The sequence below is a fragment of the Hemiscyllium ocellatum genome, chromosome 46, assembly GCF_020745735.1.
Source record: "Hemiscyllium ocellatum isolate sHemOce1 chromosome 46, sHemOce1.pat.X.cur, whole genome shotgun sequence".
NCBI lineage: Eukaryota > Metazoa > Chordata > Chondrichthyes > Orectolobiformes > Hemiscylliidae > Hemiscyllium > Hemiscyllium ocellatum.
Window position 1 is genome coordinate 11946909 of NC_083446.1, and position 22318 is coordinate 11969226.

The 22318-nt window shown below is 48.8% G+C and overlaps 1 protein-coding gene across 4 annotated transcripts in view; it reads right to left on the reverse strand.

Annotated features, from left to right (window-relative positions):
• The window catches only part of LOC132836369 (pyruvate carboxylase, mitochondrial-like), a 721522-nt gene that overhangs the window by 551756 nt on the left and 147448 nt on the right, over positions 1–22318 (reverse strand). For all 4 annotated transcript variants that reach the window (XM_060855868.1, XM_060855869.1, XM_060855870.1 and 1 more), the window contains one exon: positions 11081–11199. In XM_060855868.1, coding sequence (XP_060711851.1) covers positions 11081–11199 — 119 coding nt within the window. The remainder of the gene's footprint in view (positions 1–11080; positions 11200–22318) is intronic.

A 22318-nucleotide genomic window follows, 5' to 3' on the forward strand; every position in this document is an offset into this window, starting at 1 on the left:
AACCCTTTCAAGTTTCACGATGTCTTTCCGATAGGAAGGATAGCATGCATTTGTAAATAAAGGGTGTGTGGTGGTGGGATTCCGGCCCCTGAAGAAATATTTCAGAAAGCAGCCCATGTGATGACAGGGCCTGAGGTAGGGTTGGGTGAAGGGGATGGGAAAAGGTGTTCGGGTTCAAAAGTTATTGAACTCGATATTAAGTCCTGAAGGCTGCAGGATGACCAAGCAGAAAATAAGATGATGTTCTTCCAGCTTGTGCTCACCAGAACAAGCCTGAGACAGAGACATTGGCAGGGAAACACAATGGTGGGGTCAAGTGGCAGGCAACTGGAAAGGGTCATTGTTACAGACGTACTGCAGGAGACTCATCACTGACCCTCTGAAGTAACCTAGCAAGTCAATCAGTAGGCATCCAGTTCAACTAGGCTCAAGCAATAAAGGGTACCAATCATAGATACAAGGGCATACTTAATGAATAAAATATTCCCAGAGTTTCTTTGAAAATGCACTATTTTGGGGAAGGTGGTTGTCGCTGAGTATATCATGTAGTGGGTCAGGTTAACATCGGAATGATCAGGATTCAATCCCATGAAGAAAACTGGTGGAATGTAAATGCACAAATCAGTCTTATTTTTTGACCATGAAGCACTGATAATTATCAAGGAAGGAATAACTGACTCACTAATTCCTTCAGGGAAGACTGTTTGTCTGACCTACACGTGATAGGAAATCCACAACTTTTCTTATTCTTTCATGGGTCGTGGGCGCCTCTGGCCAGGCCCAGCATTAATTGCCCGTCCCCCTGGTTGAGAGGGTGGTGGGCAAGTTCGTTACTTGAGCCAGGATCTGATCCCAGTGAACAGCGACAGGTTTCCCACCTCAGCATGGTGAGTCGCTCGGAGGGGAACCTGCAGGGGGCAGTGTTCCCATCTATCTGCTGCCCATGCCAGTCTTGATGGAAGTGGTCATAGGTTTGGAAGGTACCATCTAAGGAACCTCAGTGGGTTGCTGTAGTGCATCTTGCAAATGGCATATGCTGCTGCTAGTGAGTGTCGGTGGTGGAGGGAGTGGGTGTGGTGCCAACCAAGTGGGCTGCTTTGTCCTGGATAGTGTCGAGCTTGTAGGGTGTTGTCGGAGCTGTCCCCACTCAGGCAAGTGGGTAGCATTCTATAATAGTGTGCCTTGCAGATGGTGGACAGGTTTTGGGGTGTCCGGAGGTAAGTTACTTGCTGCAGTATTCCTAGCCTCTGACCTGCTTTTGTAGCCACTGTGTTTATATGGCAAATCCAGCTCAATTTCTGGTCAATGGGGGGTCTGAGTGACGGTAACATCATTGCATGTCAAGGGTCAGTAGTTAGATTCTCTCTTGACGGAGATGGGTCATTGTCTGGTACCAGTGTTACTTGCCACTGGTCAGCATATTGTCCGGGTCTTGATGCATTTGAACACGGACTGCCTCAGTATCTGAGGAGTGGTGCCTGGTGCTGAACAATGAACATCCCCACTTCTGACCAGATAGTGGGGTAGTTCGGGGGGGAAGAGTCATTGATAATGCAGCTGAAGGTGGTTGGACCTCTGATGTGCTTGACTCCTAACTGCCCTGCACCGTTTTTACCTGCTTATCCAGGGAGGCTGTGTTGTTCCCGGGGAGTGCGGACTCGGGGTTACGATGAGAAGAGGTCAGCCGCCTGCCATCAGAAACCAATTCACGGGAAAGTTGTGGACAAACTCAGATTCCTGGTGAAGGGCTCCGGCCCGGAACGTCGATTTTCCTGCTCCTCGAATCCTGCCTGACCTGCTGTGCTTTTCCAGCACCACTCTAATCTTGACTCTGACCTCCAGCATCTGCAGTCCCCACATCTGCCTCAACTCAGATTCGAGACGGGCATATTCTGCATTCGTCACAGCTCCCGAAGTGAACCAAAGTAAACAGTACAATTAGACAGGATCTAGAGAACTGGCCGAACAGGCACTTCCTAACCTTGTTTTCCTAGAATACAGTAACTGACAGAAATCAATGATCACAGAGTCGAGGGATATAAGAAAATCTGCAACCAGATTTCCACAGCTCAAGGTAAGATATCCATTTTAATTGATGCACCTACTGTTCTTTAGCTCCTCAAAAGTGACAGTGCAAGATGAATGAGCTTCATTAGATGTTGTCTCAGCCCTTTTGGAAAAACTGGATCAGAAACAACAAACCAATCGCAAGCAGTTTTAGCTGGAGGTCTGGATAGTCAAGAGATTCGGAAAGACAGAATTCGCAGAACAATTGATTTGGATTTGAGCAGCGATGTGAGAGCTATAGAATGAGAGCATGTCGGAGTCATCAAAGCAAATATCTAAACGTCGCCATGTGTACACCGTCAATCGGCAGGGCGAACATGCTCCAGATGGTTTCTTTGCATTGCAGGGGAGTTACTGAACAGTAAGTGGCCACTCGTTCCATCAGGTCCATGCCACTGAAGCCTCCTGCTAGCCCACGGCAGCTCTCCTCATCAACATAACCTTCTATTCCTTTCTCCCTCACGTCTTTGTCTGGAATCACCTTAAATGTATCGATGTAATTTGCCTTATTCCCTGTCAACTGCAACGGCAGAAGCGTTTTTGTTTTAGAGATCCAGAGGCCTCCTTCAGGGAATGTATGCCAATCCTCAGCTTATTAAGGGCCCATGGCAGTCACAGCTACATTGTGGGTGTTACCTTCCCCCGAGGAGAAACTGAGGATTGATGAAGAGCTCATGCTCAAAGCGTCGGCTATCCTGCTCCTCGAATGCTGCCTGACTGGCTGTGCTTTTCCAGCACTTATCTTCCTGCTCTTGGAGATCCTTCAGTCCTATGCATTTGCTCAGAGTCAGCGAGTCGTGGAGCTCGGAAACTCTTCGGTCTAATTCATCCATGCCAACCAGATTTGGCCCATATCCCTCTAAACCCTTTCTATTCACGTACCCATCCAGATGCCTTTTAAATGTTGCAATTGTACCAGCCTCCACCACATCCCCTGGCAGCTCATCCCATTCACGTACCACCCTCTGCAAGAAAAAGTTGCCCTTTAGGTCCCTTTTAAATCTTTCCCACCTCACCTGAAATTTATATTCTCTAGTTTTGGACTTCTCCACCCTGGGGGAAAGATACTGGTCATTCACACAATCCATCCCCCTCATGATTTTATAAACTTCTATAATGGTCACCCCTCAGCACTGCAACTGACTTGTCTGCCATTCTTGGGGGAGCAGCACAGTGGCTCAGCCGTTAGCACAGCTGTGTCACAGTGCTAGGGACCCGGGTTCAATTCCAGCCTTGGACGACTGCCTGTGTGGAGTTTGCTCCGGTTTCCTCCCACGGTCCAAAGATGTGCAGGTGGATTGGCCGTGCTAAATTGTCTCATAATGCCCAGGGATGTGCAGGTTAGGGTGGATTGGCCGTGCTAAACTGTCTCATAATGCCCAGGGATGTGCAGGTTAGGGTGGGTTAGCCATAGGAAACGTAGGGTTACAGGGATAGGAGAGTGAGGCTGGATGGGAATCCCTTTGGAGGGTTTGTGTGGACTCAATGGGCTGAATGGCCTGCTTCCACATTGTAGGGATTCTATAATTCTATGACAAGATGAAGAAAATCCTCCAGTAGACCGAAAACATTGGAGAGTGTAGCACAAGTCTTCAGGGAATAGGGAAAACATTTAAGTGGGCGGCACGGTGGTACAGTGGTTAGCACTGCTACCTCACAGTGCCAGAGACCTGGGTTCAATTCCCACCTCAGGCGACTGACTGTGTGGAGTTTGCACGTTCTCCTGTGCCTGCGTGGGTTTCCTCCCTCAGTCCAAAAATGTGCAGGTTAGGTGAATTGGCCATGCTAAATTGCCCGTAGTGTTAGGTGTAGGGGAATGGGTCAGGGTGGGTTGTGCTTCAGGGGGTCGGTGTGGACTTGTTGGGCCGAAGGGCCAGTTTCCACACTTCCTTGATAATTGTAAGTAATCTGCTTCCTTAAGGAGGGATGTCCAGAATTGTAGGATCTGCATCTTATTCCACATCATAAATTCACCAAGATCCTCAGACAACACCTTCCAAACCCATGACCACAACCATCTAGAAGGATAAGAACAGCAGATACATGGAAATGGAATCATGTATCCTCCAAGTTCCACACGAACATAGATTGAAGACCGTTGAAAAAAAAACAATGGAGATACAAAAGGCTGCTGCATAAGATAAAAGGTGCATGGCATTACAGCAATGTATTAGCATGGACAGAGGATTCGTTAACTAACAGGAAGCAAAGAGTTGGAATAAATGAGTGCTTTTCTGGTTGGCGATGAGTGACTAGTGGTGTGCCTCAGGGATCAGTGTTGGGACCGCAATTGTTTACAATTTACATCGATGACTTGGAGTTGGGGTGTGTAGTGTGCGTCAAATTTTGCGGATGACATTAAGATGAGTGATAGAACAAAGCTTGCAGAGGGATATAGATAGTTTAAGTGACTGGGCAAAGCTCAGGCAGATGGAATGCAATGTTGATAAATGTGAAGTTATCCATTTCGGGAGAAATAACAGTAAAAGGGACTGTTATTTGAACAGTAAGAAACTGCAGCATGCTCCTGTGCAGAGGGACCTGGGTGTCCTTGTGCGTGAATCACAGAAGGTTGGTCTGCAGGTGAAATCGGTAATTAAGAAGGCAAATGAAATATTGCCCGTTATTGCTAAAGGGATTGAGTTTAAAAAGCAGGGAGGTGACGTTGCAGTTGTATAGGGTGCTGGTGAGGCCACACCTGGAGTACTGCGGGCGGTTTTATAGTCACAGAGGTCTACAGCATGAAAACAGACTCTTTGACCCAAGTTGTACTTGCCACCCATTTTTCAGAATTAAACTAGTCTCTGGCTCTACCTCACTGCGGCCAGTGTGCCTGCTCGGGCTCTACCTCACTGCGGCCAGTGTGCCTGCTCCAGCACTATCTCACCGCGGCCAGTGTGCCTGCTCCGGCACTACCTCACTGCGGCCAGTGTGCCTGCTCGGGCTCTACCTCACTGCGGCCAGTGTGCCTGCTCCAGCACTATCTCACCGCGGCCAGTGTGCCTGCTCCGGCACTATCTCACTGCGGCCAGTGTGCCTCCTCTGGCACTACCTCACTGCGGCCAGTGTGTCTGCTCCGGCACTACCTCACTGCGGCCAGTGTGCCTGCTCCGGCACTACCTCACTGCGGCCAGTGTGCCTGCTCCGGCACTACCTCACTGCGGCCAGTGTGCCTGCTCTGGCACTACCTCACTGCGGCCAGTGTGCCTGCTCTGGCACTATCTCACTGCGGCCAGTGTGCCTACTCTGGCACTACCTCACTGCGGCCAGTGTGCCTGCTCCGATACTGCCTCACTGCGGCCAGTGTGCCTGCTCCAACACTACCTCACTGCGGCCAGTGGGCCGGCTCGGGCACTATCTCACTGCGGCCAGTGTGCCTACTCTGGCACTACCTCACTGCGGCCAGTGTGCCTGCTCCGACACTATCTCACTGCAGCCAGTGGGCCGGCTCGGGCACTACCTCACTGCGGCCAGTGTGCCTGCTCCCGCACTATCTCACTGCGGCCAGTGTGCCTCCCCTGGCACTATCTCACTGCGGCCAGTGTGTCTGCTCTGGTACTACCTCACTGCGGCCAGTGTGCCTGCTCTGGGACTCCTCACTGCGGCCAGTGTGCCTGCTCTGGGACTCCTCACTGCGGCCAGTGTGCCTGCTCCGGCACTATCTCACTGCGGCCAGTGTGCCTCCTCTGGCACTATCTCACTGCGGCCAGTGTGCCTCCTCTGGCACTATCTCACTGCGGCCAGTGTGCCTCCTCTGGCACTATCTCACTGCGGCCAGTGTGTCTGCTCTGGTACTATCTCACTGCGGCCAGTGTGCCTGCTCTGGGACTCCTCACTGCGGCCAGTGTGCCTGCTCCGGCACTACCTCACTGCGGCCAGTGTGCCTGCTCCGGCACTACCTCACTGCGGCCAGTGTGCCTCCTCTGGCACTACCTCACTGCGGCCAGTGTGCCTGCTCTGGGACTCCTCACTGCGGCCAGTGTGCCTGCTCTGGCACTATCTCACTGCGGCCAGTGTATTACAACAGGAGAATCTGATGGGGCAGTTTTTGTTTACCGTATATACTCCAGTAATAGTCAAATTTTCTTGACTCCATTTTAAGGTTAAATGTATGGGGTCGAATATTACATGGATACAACCAAGGGGCTGAAATTCATGCCCAGCAAAATTCATACCATCTCATCAGCAGAAGCCCAACTGATCCCTAAACTAATAATGGAAAATAAACAAACTATGGTAATTCTGAAATTCCGGAGCGGAGCACAACAGCCAGCATACTGGAAGACCAGGAGTGGGGCGGAACAACTGCAGACTGGAACGGGACATCTGTGAGGAACTAGGGTCACCTTTCCCACGAGATGTATGGGAAATTCCAGGTTATTTGGCCAAAGGTAGGAGGTCGGCTTTGACACGAGATCGGTTATTAATCGGGTACACACAGTAGATAACACGGTTTAATGATTTTCGGAAACATGAATCCCAGGAATCCGGCGCACACAGCACTTCACAGACAATAGGAAAGCTGGACTGAAATACAGAATTATATCATTGAGGTACAGCCTGGAACAGGTGAATGCCCCCACCTTGGTGAAATCCCACCCGGACCTCCTCCTTCCACCTCATCTCATCCCGTCCACATACTCATCTATACCCCTGTCGCCCACAGGTTTTCATTTCAAATTCACTCACAGGGTGTGGGCACTGCTGGCTAGACCAGCATTTATTGCCCATCCCTCATAGCCCAGGGGGCAGTTAAAGAGTTTGGAGTCACATGTCGGCCAGGCCAGGTGAGGATGGTAATATCCTTCCCTGAAGGACATCAATGAACCAGATGGGCTTTTCCTGACAATCCCACTCCGCCAAGGACATGCAGGTCCTTGGACTCCTCCATCGCCAGACCATAACAACACGACGGCTGGAGGAAGAGCGCCTCATCTTCCGCCTGGGAACCTTCCAACCACAAGGGATGAGCTCAGATTTCTCCAGTTTCCTCATTTCCCCTCCCCCCCACCTTGTCTCAGTCAAACCCCTCGAACTCAGCACCGCCTTCCTAACCTGCAATCTCCTTCCTGGCCTCTCCACTCCCACTCCGGCCTATCACCCTCACCTTAACCTCCTTCCACCTATCGCATTCCCAACGCCCCTTCCCCAAGGTCCCTCCTCCCTACCTTTTATCTTAGCCTGCTGGGCACACCTTCCTCATTTCTGAAGAAGGGCTTATACCCGAAACGTCGATTCTCCTGCTCCTTGGATGCTGCCTGACCTGCTGCGCTTTTCCAGCAACACATTTTCAGCTCTGATCTCCAGCATCTGCTGTCCTCACTTTCTCCTTTTTCCTGACAATAGCCATTCTCAATTCCATTTTTTTAAATTTTTATTTGCCATGATGGGATTCGAACCTGGGTGCCATGGACATTAACTGGGGTCTGTGCATTAGTAGTCTAGCAATAATATCGCTCGGACGACACCTCTCCCAGCTTTGAGGAGCTTTAGTAATGTCAAGGCATCATAGATGTAGAAGGACCACAGGGCTCCTCTCTCTTTACAGACAGACGGCTGGTGTGGTTCAACCGTGCCTCAGGTGGAGATGAGAAGGACTGGCCTTCGTGGTAAACCCAGCCGGTGTGGGATCTGAAGCCTCGACACTGGCACTGGAAAAACACTAACCAACGGGTGACTGCGTCGAAAGTGCGGTGCTGGCAAAGCACAGCAGGTGTGGCAGCATCCGAGGAGCAGGAGATTCGACGTTTCGGGCACAAGCCCTTCATCGGTGGGTGACAGCCCCATTCGACACACCAGGGCCAGTCTGGCTCTGCTGTTTTGAGTAGAAACCCCTCCCCTTCCAACCTCATAGTAACATAAAGGACTACCTAAACGGCATCATAATTATGTTCACAACGCAGTCCCCCTGCTTCACGTCACCAGTGCTGTTTATCAGAGGTGAATCTCCAGAGCAGCCTGAAAGCATTAAAAGTGCCTGCAATTCACACCAAGTTTTATGAGAGACTTGCAAATCAATTAACTTGGAAGAGTTGACCTTTTAGCAGTCACGGGAATCAGTGAGCACTGCTTCCCAGAGGACTTCCTTATCATTGCTCTTTTGATAACCAAAAGAAACGGATGAATATTTGTGCATCCAGACGTCTGATAACATTAACAATACAGTCCTATCGTCAGCGAACTCCCACAATGAAACAGCTACGAGCCAATTCATTCAGACGCCAAACTCTGCCCTCCTCCATCGGGCGCCTGAACCATATCGCACAGGCCCACACAGTCTGCACACCAGCAATGCCACTCCTTCCAGGTTTGGAGGGGGTGGGGCTCACAAAATAGGAAACTGCAAAACGCAAAGAAACAAGGGCCCTTTTTACGTCACTCCAAATTCCCCTTCCTCCATCCCACCCAATCGTGTGCCAATATCATTCACTTGTACATCAGTACCAATTGTCGCTCAGCCGTAAACGGTGAATTGCATTGAGATAGCATCCTCCACCACCGCTGGAGGTCCCTGGGAGCTCTACAGCCCTGACGGAGTGTTTGTCCAAGTGTGGTCACGATTGTCAAAGGAGAGAAAGCCAATCAGCAGGTGGAGAGATCCCGATAACAGCAACGTGACAATGACCCAGATCAAAGGTTGCTTTGTCTGCCATTCCCTCCATCCCCGTCTCCGAATGCCCTCCCCTACACCAGTGTTGATTGGGGGAATTCACCCTGGGGGAGCACTGCCCTTCTCTTCGGAACGGTGGATCACATCCTCATCCAGCTGAACGGGCAGGCCTGGGCCTAAGCGTTGTGTCTCAGCTGAATCAGTGTGCACCTCCAATGGCACAGCGCTCCCTCACCACTGCACTGGGAGTGTCAACGTTGACCTTCGAGAGAAGGCCGCTCGTCCCGTTGAACCTCTGCCAGCCCTCCGAACAAGATGTCCCAATGAGAGCGACGTGGTTGCTCCCTCCCCACAGCCCGATCACTAAAAGTATGAATCCAACCCCCTTTCCAGAGCTGATTGAATCTACTTCCATCACCCTTTGCAGCAGCGCCTTCCAGATCAAAATCCATTAACATTTCCCTGAATTAAATCCGCAGCCGACCCCCAACACTCCCGCCCCCCGGCCTTTTGTCTTTTGCCAACTTCCTTAAAGTGAAGCCTATTTTCCCCTCCCCGGTCACAACAGTTTCTTGTTTCACTCTGCAGAAAGACTTTGGCATTGAGAACTACGTTGGTACTCAGGGGAGGAGAACCTCACAATCGCACAAACCGTTCCACAGGTAACAAGGTGGAGGGCAGTCTCCCGGTTACGTCAATGGTGCTGGGGCAGTGGTTGAGAACGTCAAGTTCCTCAGAATGATGACCACCAACACTCATGGTTCATCCACGGTCAAGAAAACCCAACAATGCTCCTACTTTCTCTGGGGGCTAAGAAAATTCGGCATGTCCACATGACTCTAACCAATTTTTACAGACGCACCACAGAAAGTGTTTTGGATGCATCATGGCTCAGTGCGGCAACTGATCTGAGAAACTACAGAGAGTTTACGAACACAGCCCAAAAACCAAAAAAACTGCGGATGCTGTAAATTAGAAACAAAAACAAAAGTTGCTGGAAAAGCTCAGCAGGTCTGGCAGCATCTGTGAAGACAAATTAGAGTTAACATTTCGGGTCCAGTGACCCTTCTTCAGGGATTCCATCCACTGACTCCATCTACACTTCCCACTGCCTCGGGAAGGCAGCCGACATCATCAAAGACCCCTCCAACCCCAGTTATAATCTCTTCCAACCGTTTGGCAGAAGATACATAAGCTTATACGCACGGACTGACAAATTCAAGAACAGCTTCTTCCCCGCTGTAGTTAGACTGCTGAATGGACCCCTCAAATTTTATATTTCAAGTTGGTCCTACTCTTTGTGCACCTTATGGGGGTGGCACAGTGGCTCAGTGGTTAGCACTGCTGCCTCAGAGCACCAGGGACCCGGGTTCGATGCCCGCCTGTCTGCGTGGAGTTTGCACGTTCTCCCCGTGTCTGCGTGGGTTTCCTCCGGGTGCTCCGGTTTCCTCCCACAATCCAAAGATGTGCAGGTCAGGTGAATTGGCCATGCTAAATTGCCCGTAGTGTTTGGTGTGTTAGTCAGGGGTAAATATAGGTAGGGGAATGGGTCTGGGTGGGTTTCTCTTCAGAGGGGCGGTGTGGACTTGTTGGGCCGAAGGGCCTGTTTCCACACTGTACAGAGTCTAATCTAATCTCCCCTGAAGCTGTAACAACGTATTCCTCGCTCTGTTCTATTACCCTAATGCACTTTATATGGTATGGTCTTCTTGCACAGCACACAAAACAAAACTTTTCACTGTACCTCGGCACATGCGACAACAATAAACCAAATAACAAGACACAAACCAACGAGCCTCCTCATGGATCTGACCTGCAAAACCTGGGCCAAGGGGACCTCTGAGAAGGCAAGCTGGTGACAGGTTCATGCGGAAACGGCTGGGAGTTCCCAGTGAGCGGGTTCCTTTGACATTTATAGAAGCTGCTTATTAAGTCTAACAAGAGAACGAACACACACACACACACACACGCGACCAGAAAGATAGCATCATTCGTTGCAAGAGGATGAGTGTAGCTGCATTCACTTCCAAAGCTAAATCAAACTCGTTAGATGGGGACAGAAGACATCAGAGATAGAGCATCGAACCCAATATTTAAACTGGGGGGTGGGGGGGTGCAGCATTTGCGCGAGTCCATTGTGCCTGTTGGCAAACATCCCTCTCCCATTAAAAAGAGAGCAGACAAGGAGAAAAAGGGAGAAACGACAGCCAACAGCAGCAGCGTTTTTTACATGTAGAAATTTCCCAGGAGCAATGAGCAGCAGTTGATTGTGTTCATGTAGCTGCACTGTGATCACAGAATCTATTCCCTCAAGTGGCTCCTGGTGATTCAATCACCTCATTAACTCCGCCTGAAATGCCTGCAGACTTCCCCATTATCATTAATTAGCGGTGAACCACTTACTCAGTGATTTCTTCAGTCACGGTGTGCTCCACTTGCAGCCTGGAGTTGACCTCGATGAAAAAGTACTTGTCTTGCTTGTCGACAAGAAATTCCACTGTGCCAGCATTCTCATAACCCACCTGAGCAGGGAGGAATTGAAAGAACATGAAAAGCAATGAGATACACAGGAATAGGTCACACAGCACTTCAGGCCAGTATTGCCCTCCATTTGCAATTTCTCTTTGCAAAGCCACCTTCTTACAAGCATCAAAAATCACAAAATAAAGTAAATAGGAGCAGGAGGAGACCATTCAGCCCTTTGATCCTGATGTCCCATTCAATATGATCATGGCTGATTGGATTAGTTTCCCTACAGTGTGGAAACAGGCCCTTTGGCCCAACCAGTCCACACCGACCCTCCAAAGAGTAACCCACCCAGACTCATTTCCCTCTGACTAATGCACCGAACACTCTGGGCAATTTAGCACGGCCAATTTACCCAACCTGCACATCTTTGGACTGAGGGAGGAAACCGGAGCACCCAGAGGAAACCCACGCAGACACGGGGAGAATGTGCAAACTCCCCTCAGACAGTCGCCCGAGGCTAAAATCAAACCTGGGACCTTGATGCTGTGAGGCAGCAGTGCTAACCACTGAGCCACCGTGCCACCCAACTCAGTCCTGTTCCCACTTTCTCTCTTCTGATCAATGCATCACCAACAGAGATTCATAGAATGACTGCAGCTCAGGACAAAGCCATTTGGCCCCCCCTCGAACTGCGTGCCAACTTTCTGCAGGAGCAGCTTCGCTAGCCCTGCAGACTTCTTCCCCAGCATCCTCCAAACCTCTTCTCATATGATAACTGTTCAATATCCTCAGAAAGACTCTACAGAGTTTGCCCCTCTTGATGGGAAACCTCACCAATTGCTGCATAAACAGTTTTCCCTCACGTCGCTGTCACATCTTCTCCCAGTTCACTCGGTTGCTTGACCCCTCTGCCAATGGAAACGGCTTCTCCCCATCTACGTTGTCCAGACTCCTCGCAATTTTGAACGCCTTCGACTGACCTCTATTCAAACTTTTACTCCCAGGGGAACTACCCCCAGTTTCTCCAATCTACCCACATCGTGGAGGTCCTTCTGACCTGGAACAATTCGCTGAACGACCGCAGGATCCCTACAGTGCAGAAAGAGGCCATTCGGCCCCTCGAGTCTGCAATGACCCTCCGAAGAGCATCCCACCCAGAACAGCAGCGCCACCCCCACCCTATTCATGTAACTTCATATGTCCCATGGTTAACCACCTGGACTGCACATCCCTGGGCACTATGGGCAATTGAGCATGGCCATTCCATCATAACCTGCACGTCCCTGGGCACTATGGGCAATTTAGAATGGCCATTCCATCCTAACCTGCACATCCCTGGGCCCTATGGGCAATTTAGCACGGCCAATCCATCCTAACCTGCACGTCCCTGGGCACTATGGGCAATTTAGAATGGCCAATCCATCCTAACTTGCACATCTTTGATCTGTGGGAGGAAACCAGAGCACCCAGCAGAAACCCACGCAGACACAGGGAGAACGTGTAAACTCCGCACAGACAGTCTGCCCAGCGTGGAATCGAATCTGGGTCCCTGGTGCTGTAAGCCACTGAGCCACAGCACAGCCTCAAACCTCACCCATTCTAAAAGAGAGCTAGCATCTTGGTACAGTGGGCCGCAGGACAGCAGATGTGCGGAATACTATACTAGCATCTTGGTACAGTGGGCCGCAGGACTGCAGATGTGCGGAATACTATACTTGAGAGACACTGAGGCAGAAAATACTCGATTGATCAGCAGAGATAGCCCTCACACTGTGGGCACACATGTAATGGAACGAGACTGGCTGGACGTGATGCCTTATAATGCAGAGAATATGAAAACGGCAATGATTCCACCCAACAGGATTGCAAAGTCGAAACAAATTATTTGTTACAATTAGACACACACACAAGTGGCAGTTTTGTTCAATAGCCATTACTTACGTTTTGCCAAGAGAAAAAATGGGCCAATTAGACAGACCCCTGCAGAGATGGTGCATCAGCATTTGTGACATTAAACGGTGGACAATCCCAATTACTACTCGAAGCATTCATCACCAGAATATTAACAGGCCATCAGCTGTGCATTAGAATTTCACCATCTACATTCCCTCGACATTTAACACATTGCAGATACATCATGCCCAATGCTACCTCAATCAGCTGATCTTGGCTTACCACCAACCAGCCCTTCGAATGCCCAGCTTTTTGCCTCTTGTTTTCTCTGGGCACGGTCTCCACATATCTGCTCACTCAGAATGCCTACAGCCTGTAAACAGGCCCTGTGGCCCAACAAGTCCACACCGACCCTCCGAACAGTAACCCACTTAGACCCTTTCCCCGATCCTACGTTAACCTCAGACCAATGTACCTAACCTGCACATCCCTGGGCACTATGGGACAATTTAGCACGGCCAATCCACCCTAACCTGCACATCCCTGGGCACTATGGGACAATTTAGCACGGCCAATCCACCCTAACCTGCACATCCCTGGGCACTATGGGACAATTTAGCACGGCCAATCCACCCTAACCTGCACATCCCTGGGCACTATGGGACAATTTAGCACGGCCAATCCACCCTAACCTGCACATCCCTGGGCACTATGGGACAATTTAGCACGGCCAATCCACCCTAACCTGCACATCCCTGGGCACTATGGGACAATTTAGCACGGCCAATCCACCCTAACCTGCACATCCCTGGGCACTATGGGACAATTTAGCACGGCCAATCCACCCTAACCTGCACATCCCTGGGCACTATGGGACAATTTAGCATGAACAATCCACCCTAACCTGCACATCCCTGGGCACTATGGGACAATTTAGCACGGCCAATCCACCCTAACCTGCACATCCCTGGGCACTATGGGACAATTTAGCATGGCCAATCCACCCTAACCTGCACATCCCTGGGCACTATGGGACAATTTAGCATGGCCAATCCACCCTAACCTGCACATCCCTGGGCACTATGGGACAATTTAGCATGAACAATCCACCCTAACCTGCACATCCCTGGGCACTATGGGACAATTTAGCACGGCCAATCCACCCTAACCTGCACATCCCTGGGCACTATGAGTAATTTAGCATGGCCAATCCACCTTAACCTGCACATCCCTGGGCACTATGGGTAATTTAGCACGGCCAATCCACCCTAACCTGCACATCCCTGGGCACTATGGGTAATTTAGCATGGCCAATCCACCCTAACCTGCACATCCCTGGGCACTATGGAACAATTTAGCATGGCCAATCCACCCTAACCTGACATCCCTGGGCACAATGGGACAATTTAGCACGGCCAATCCACCCTAACCTGCACATCCCTGGGCACTATGGGACAATTTAGCACAGCCAATCCACCCTAACCTGCACATCCCTGGGCACTATGGGTAATTTAGCACGGCCAATCCACCCTAACCTGCACATCCCTGGGCACTATGGGACAATTTAGCACGGCCAATCCACCCTAACCTGCACATCTTTGGATTGTGGGAGGAAACCGGAGCACCCGGAGGAAACCCCACGCAGACACAGGGAGAACGTGCAAACTCCGCGCAATCGCCTGCGGCAGGAATTGAACTGTGAGGCAGCAGTGTTAACCATTGAGCCACTGTGCTGCTCCCACCCTGCTGACTCCTTCTCCCTACCCCTGTTATCAGGAGAGATACCACTCTCCCCTAGATGCTGTTAGTTCTGAAGAGGGGTCACTGGACTCAAAATGCTAACCCTGCTTTTGCTCTCCACAAACACTGCCAGAGCTGCTGAGTTTTACCAGCAGTTTGTGCTCGTGTTCCAGGTGATTTTTATTCTCAGTCGGGCCTGAGGTAGCATTGTAGAACAGGGGAACCTAGGGTCTCAGGCACACAATTCTTTGAAGTTTCTTTCACACACAGACAGGCTGGCGAGGAAGGCACTTAGCACACTTGCCTTCATTGCTCGGTAATATAGGAGTTGGGACGTCATGTTGAAGTTGTACAGGACATTGGTGAGGCCTCTTCTGGAATACTGTGTAAAACAAGGACTGCAGATGCTGGAAACCAGAGCCTAGATTAGAGCAGTGCTGGAAAAGCATCCCAGGAGCAGGAAAATCGACGTTTCGGGCAAAAGCCCTTCCTCAGGAATACAGGTAGACTGGAATACTATGTCCAGTTCTGGTCGCCCAGATATGATTAGGTTGGAGAGGGCTCAGAAGATGTTGCTGGATATGGAAGGTTTGAGTTGTAAAGAAAGGCTGGGACCTTTTTCCCCTGAAGCGTAGGAGGTTGAGAGCTGACCTTATAGAGATTTATAAAATCATAAGGGGTACAGATCGGATTAATGGTAGATGTCTTCTGCCCTAGGATGAGGGATTTCAAGACTAGGGGGGTACATTCTTCAGCTAAGAGGAGAGAGATTTAAAAAAAGACATGAGAACCAAGTTACACAGAGGGTGGTTTGCATGCGAAACAAACTTCCTGAGGAAGTGGTGGACATAGACACAACTGCAATGTTTAAAAGACATTTGGATATATACATGAATAGAAAAAAGCTTGGGCGAGGGTCAAATTGGTGGGATTAATTTAGTTTGGGTTGATGTTCCACATTGAGCATTGCATTCAATTCTGGTCACCCCATTATCGGAAGGAGGTGGTGGCTTTGGAGAGGATGCAGAAGAGGATATTACCTGGATTAGAGGCTATGAGCCATAAGGAAAGGTTGGGGAAAAAAACTCAGGTTCCTTTCTCTGGAGCAGCAGAGGCTGAGGGGCTGATAGACGTCTATAAAACTATGAGATGCATAGATAGGATTGATGGTGAGAATCCTTTTCCTCAAGAGTTGAAATGCCTGATACTAGGGGGCATGCATTTAAGGTGAGAGGGAGAAAGTTCAAAGAAGATGTGAGGGGCAAGTGTTTTATACAGAGTGTGATAGGAGTCTGGAAAGTGCTGCCAGGTGTGGTGGTGGAGGCAGATAGGATTTTAAGTAACATATGAATATGCAAGGAATGAAGGGATAGGAACCAAAGGCAGGCAGAAGGGTTGAGCTTAATTTCATGTCATATTCAACACAACATTGTGGGCCAAAGGGACCATTCCTGTCCTGTACAGTTCTACGTTCTATGGATTAGTTAATCCGGTCCAGAGTACATAGAACATCCGTTCCCATGTTGAATGACTCTATGACTCTTACAACCAAAACACAGACTTACACCATCATGGCAACTTCCGCAACTTTAGGGCATCCAATGAAATATTTCTGAAAGGGAGCAACTGGTGGCAGCGATTTGAATACAACAGATGGATAAAAAGGAAGGAAGCAGAATGTGACAGTAAACTAGAAAAAACAAAATCAGAACGCACAAACTGTTGCAGGTTCATTAGGAGGAAGAGACGAGCAAAAGTAAACAGGGGGTCCCTTAGAGTCACTGAGCAAATATTTTGTAACTCTTCACCGTAGATTACACAAAAATATTGCAGGAATAGCGGGGTTCCAAATTTTTAATGTGAGCTAAGATCTGAAGGGGACCAAGGTGAGCAAGGGCAGGTTGCTGGAGAAGTTACAGCGACGTCTCCAATCACAGGAGGGATCTGGCTGAGGCAAATCACCTCTGATGATTTTCATAAACAGCAAACACAGTGGGATGTGCACAGGAGCTATCCGCCTGTTTACTAATCCAGGGATAGTACCAACATCGCACTACCTCCTCTCTTTATGTAAACAGTCCGCCTGATTACTACTCTGGTGGCAATACCAATCCGCCATCACCTCCCCTCTTTACACAAATAGTCTGCCCTTTTACGAATCCAATTTTGCCACCACCTCCTCTTTTTGTGCTGTCCTCACAGTTTATTGTCCAACTCAGCTTTGTATTATCAAACTGGACCATACCAAGCTAGATACAGGCCATTCAGCCCTTCGAATCTGCTAAGACATTCAATCAAGATCGTGGCTAATCTGATTTCAACCTCAACTCTCTGTTCCTGCACACCCTTGATAAGCTCTTGGTAATGAAGAATCTATCTGCCTGAGTCTTAGAAATATTTTTAGATTCTGCATCTGCTTCCTTTTGGGGAAGACTCTCAACCCTTAGAGAAAAACGCTTCTTCCTCCATCCCTGTTAATGTAAAATGTTGTTGAGGAGAGATATACTTTGCATTGCAGGAACTTTGGAAGTGTTCAATCATCGACGAAGGGGTTTGTTTTACAAGGAAGCATTGAGCAGCTAGGGCCGACGGTCATGAAAGTTTTGAGGAATGAGCAATGCCCTTACTGAAACAGAACACATTCTGAGAGGTTTGACAGGTTTGAATCTGGGAGGATGTTTCCCTTAAGGGGGAGACTCAAACGAGGGGGTCACAGTCACAAAATAGGCATTTTTGGTCAGAATAATAGAAAGATAACTTATGGCAACGGAGAGAAATTTCAGAGTGCTCTGGTGTAGAGGGATCTGGGTGGTTGTTGTGCATGATTTTCAGAAAACTGGTATCCAAAAACAGTGGGTAATAAAAAATACAAATGAAATGTTGGCATTCACTGCTGAAGGAGAAAGTGAGGTCTGCAGATGCTGGAGTATCAGAGCTGAAAATGTGTTGCTGGAAAAGCGCAGCAGGTCAGGCAGCATCCAAGGAACAGGAAATTCGACGTTTCGGGCATAAGCCCGTCTTCAGGAAGGATTCCTGAAGAAGGGCTTATGCCCGAAACGTCGAATTTCCTGTTCCTTGGATGCTGCCTGACCTGCTGCGCTTTTCCAGCAACACATTTTCATCTCATTCACTGCTAAAGGACAGAGTATGCAAGTGGGGAAGTATTGCTGCAATTGTACCAGGTGCTGGTGAGACTGTATCTGGAGTACCGCGTACAAGTTTGGTCCCTTTATTTGAGGACGGATGCAGTTGTAACAGAGGCAGCTCAGACAAGGTTCACAAGGTTGATTCTAGAGTTGAGGGGTTTGTTTGCTGAGGGGAGTTTCAGCAGCTGTGGCCTACACTCTGAGTTTGGAAGAGGAGATTTCACTGAGGTAAAAGAGACTAAAGGAGATTGACAAAGCTGGCATAGAGAAGATGCTTCCTCACCTGGGGCAGCCTAGAACGAGAGGTCATCGTGTTCGGATATGGGGTAGCCCGTTTGAAACAAGAGGTGACGAGAAATTTCTTAGTGAGTCTGTGGAAGTCACTCTCCCAGAGTGTGGTGGATGCTGGGACATTGATTACATTTAAGGAGCGGATAGATTTTTAAGTAGCAATGGGTGGGGGAGGGGGAGGGGGGGCGGTTACAGACAGCAGTCGTGCAAGTGCAGTTGAGGCCAAGATCTGACCGGCCATGATCGCATCCAAGGGCTCGAGGGGCTGAACAGGGGCCTACTCCTGCCGCCAGCTGTTATGTCCTGGTGAAAGACGCCACCTAAAGTGGGAAGCACTCCCTCAGGAGTGGAGCGCTCACACCTCCGGAGCGCGACTTGGAAGTCATGACTTTATAACTTCCAGCTGAAAGACAGCACATTACCCTCTGAGCCTCAGTTAACACATTTAATTAAAGATTAATGAAAGGAGAGGGCAAGTATCTCTTAATTATCAAATCACATATTATGAATAATAAAAGCGGTCGCAAGAGAGAAGGCAAGTCGTTGTACTTCAAGGTACTTATGATCCGAGTAGAATTATTTTCTCTCTGACCGATCCATCTTCTCTGAATACACTTAATGCTGGTGAGAAGGGGAGTTGGTATGGAAAGTAAAAGATGAATACAGTGATGACACTGGACTTCCATTTTGAAGTACGCATCTCAAGCCAGGTCAGCATGTCAGAGTCCGCCAACTGTACTGGCTTTTAATGTTACAGAGTCATACAGCACAGAAACAGACCCTTTGGTCCAACCAGTCGTAACGTTTCTTTCTGTACATGGACTTTAACCTCGGTTGGACTGTCCTCCTTAGAGGGCAAGGATGATTATCTAGGTTAAGAAGGTTATTTACCATGCTTACCTGCACTGCTCAGGCCTTGTTGAGTATATGAGTTGGGACGTTAATTTGAGATTGGTCAGGCCTCTGCTGGAGTGCTGTGTGCAGCTCTAGTCGTCCTGACACTAGACTGATATTATTAAGGTGGAGAGGGTTCAGAAGAGATTTACCAGGATGTTGCCAGGAATGGAGGGTTTGAGTTAGAAGGAGAGCACGGTGGCTCAATGGTTAGCACTGCTGCCTCACAGCGCCAGGGACCTGGGTTTGATTCCAGCCTTGGGCGACTGTCTGTGTGGAGTTTGCATATTCTCACAGTGCCTGCATGGGTTTGCTCCGGTCTCCTCCCACAATCTAAACAGGTGAGGTTAAGTGTACTGACTGTGCTAAATCAGGAATGTGTAGGTTAGGTGCCCTAGTGAAGGGTAAATGTAAGGGAATGGGTCTGCGTGGGTTACTCTTCAGAGGGTCGGTGAGGACTTGCTGGACTGAAGGGCCTGTTTCCACATTGTATGGATTCTGTTCGAGACTGGGATCTTTTTCACTGGAGGTTGAGGGGTGAACTTCTAGATGATTATAAAATTATGAGGGATATAGATATGGTGCCTTTTCTATAGGGTGGGGGATTTTAAGACTAGGGAGCATATTTTGAAGGTGAGAGGAGAAAGATTTTAAAAAATACATAAGGGACAACTCTTTTATTAAAACAGAGAATGGTTTGTGTGTGGAATGAACTTCCAGAGGAAGCGATGGATATGGGTACAGTTACAATCTTTAAAAGACATTTGGATAAGTACATGAATAGGAAATGTTTGAAGGGATATGGGCCAGAGCTAAGCAAGTGTGACTAGTTTGGTTTGGGATTATGGTCGGCATGGACTGGTGGAACTGAAAGGTCTGTTTCCATGTTGTATGACTCTTTGACTATTACTCTCTAACATAAAGATTACGTGAAAAAGTTCGATGGCTGACTGAGGGAAGCCATAATGTGGAAGTGCTGGTGTTGGGACTGGGGTGGACAAAATTACAACTCACACAACACCAAGTTATAGTCCAACAGGTTTATGTGGAAGCACTAGCTTTCAGAGCACTGCTCCTTCATTACATAACTGTGGAGCAGGATCATAAGACCCAAAATTTATAGAAGATCTCAGTGTCAGAGACAGCAATCTAGGTTTGTTCAATATATCGTTTCAGTTGCATAACACTGAGATCTTTTGTTATAAATTCTGTGTCTGACGATCCTGCTCCACTAGCTACCCAATGAAGGAACAGCGCTCTGAGCGCTAGTATTTCCAAATAACCCTGTTGGACTCTAACCTGGTTTTGAGATTTTTTTTGACTGAGGAAAGGCATTGCCTGCTCCAGCTCTACAAAACCCAATGGGATCTGCACAATGTAGCAACCTGTGCTCTTATGTATACTGCAGCCAGACCGAGACATGAAGGAGTCATTGAGGTCTGCAGATGCTGGAGATCAGAGTTGAGAGTGTGTTGCTGGAAAAGCACAGCAGGTCAGGCAGCATCCGAGGAGCAGGAGAATCAACGTTTCGGGCCGGAGCCCATCAGGAATGAGGACTGAGACATGAGCTGAGCAAGTTATAGGTTAGGACTACACATTAGGAGGGGCCCCAAAACATGAACAAAAAAGTCTTAATCCCCAAATGGTTGGAAAATAAAGGAGACAAGGAAAGGGCAACTTTGCAAAAACAAACCGTTTTTTTCCAATATGACAAAAATACAGTGATCCCATGATTATTACATGCATGTGCAATTGCTTATAAAACAGACCTGCTCAGATATCGGAAAGTCTCTATTTATTCCCAGCATTCCTTGCATTCCAAAACTCCAGGACATCGACAAGCCAATATAAGTTCCAGCCCGGAACCTGAGGTTGGACAAACTTTTTAGATGCTTTGATCACTCACTAAAAGTGCCTCATAGGGCCTTTTCAAGGCAATAAATAGATTTAAAAAGCTTTTTATGGTTTTTTAAGATTAGATTCCCTATAGTGTGGAAACAGGCCATTTGGCCCAACAAGTCCACACTGACCCTCTGAAAAGTAACCCATTCCCCTATCCTATTTACTTACATTTACCCCTGACTAATGCACCTAACCTACACCCCTGGGCACTATGGGACAATCTAGCACAGCCAATCCACCCTAACCTGCACATCCCTGGGCTCTATGGGACAATTTAGCACGGCCAACACACCCTAACCTGCACACCCTGGACACTATGGGACAATTTAGCATGACCAATCCACCCCAACCTGCACACCCCTGGGCACTATGGGACAATTTAGCACGGCCAACACACCCTAACCTGCACACCCTGGACACTATGGGACAATTTAGCACCGCCAATCCACCCTAACCTGCACATCCTGGACACTATGGGTAATTTAGCGTGGCCAATTCATCTGACCTGCAGATCTTTGGATTGTGGGAGGAAATCGGAGCACCCAGAGGAAACCCACACAGACACAGGGGAGAATGTGCAAATTGCACACAGACAGTTGTCCGAGGCTGGAATCAAACCTGGGACCCTGGTGCTGTGAGGCAGCAGTGCTAACCACTGAGCCACCGTGGGATAAAGCATAAAGAACATTCCAATCAACTAGGCATCAGGTAAATATAATGCCACCTAAAGTTAGATATCACTCAAAGAGTCATGAAAAGCAATGTAAAACTGGAATATACAAACAGGAGCAGTTCTCTCCAACAAGCAGTTGTGTTTGTAGTCTCGTCCACTAACTCTTCTCAATGTTATCAATGGCATCGACTCGTGACGGGTTAATGGTCAGGAATTGAAAACCATGAGGACTTGGAGGACCACTGAGAGAGTTCTAACAAAGCAACAAGGGTTAACCTTGGGCTCTGGATCCATAGCAATGTGGCTGATTCTTAACTGCCTGCTGGGTAATTAGGAATGGCCAATAAATACAACGCTGGCCAATGGCATCCGCATCCCGCAAAGAAATTCCAAACAAACGGAAAATGATGCAAACAATTTTTCAGTGTAGACGCCGTGGAAAGCAACTGTATGAACGTTCTGATGAAAGGTTATCCCAGTGATGCTGGTGCTAACCTTGTCGCAAAATCAAAGCGGTTCCGCACTTGTACCAAGGGAAATGGCACAGATCAGGGGCGTTTGTGGTACCAGGACCTGTCCCTAGCCATCATTTAGAGTGGCACGGTGGCTCGGTTGTTAGCACTGCTACTCCAC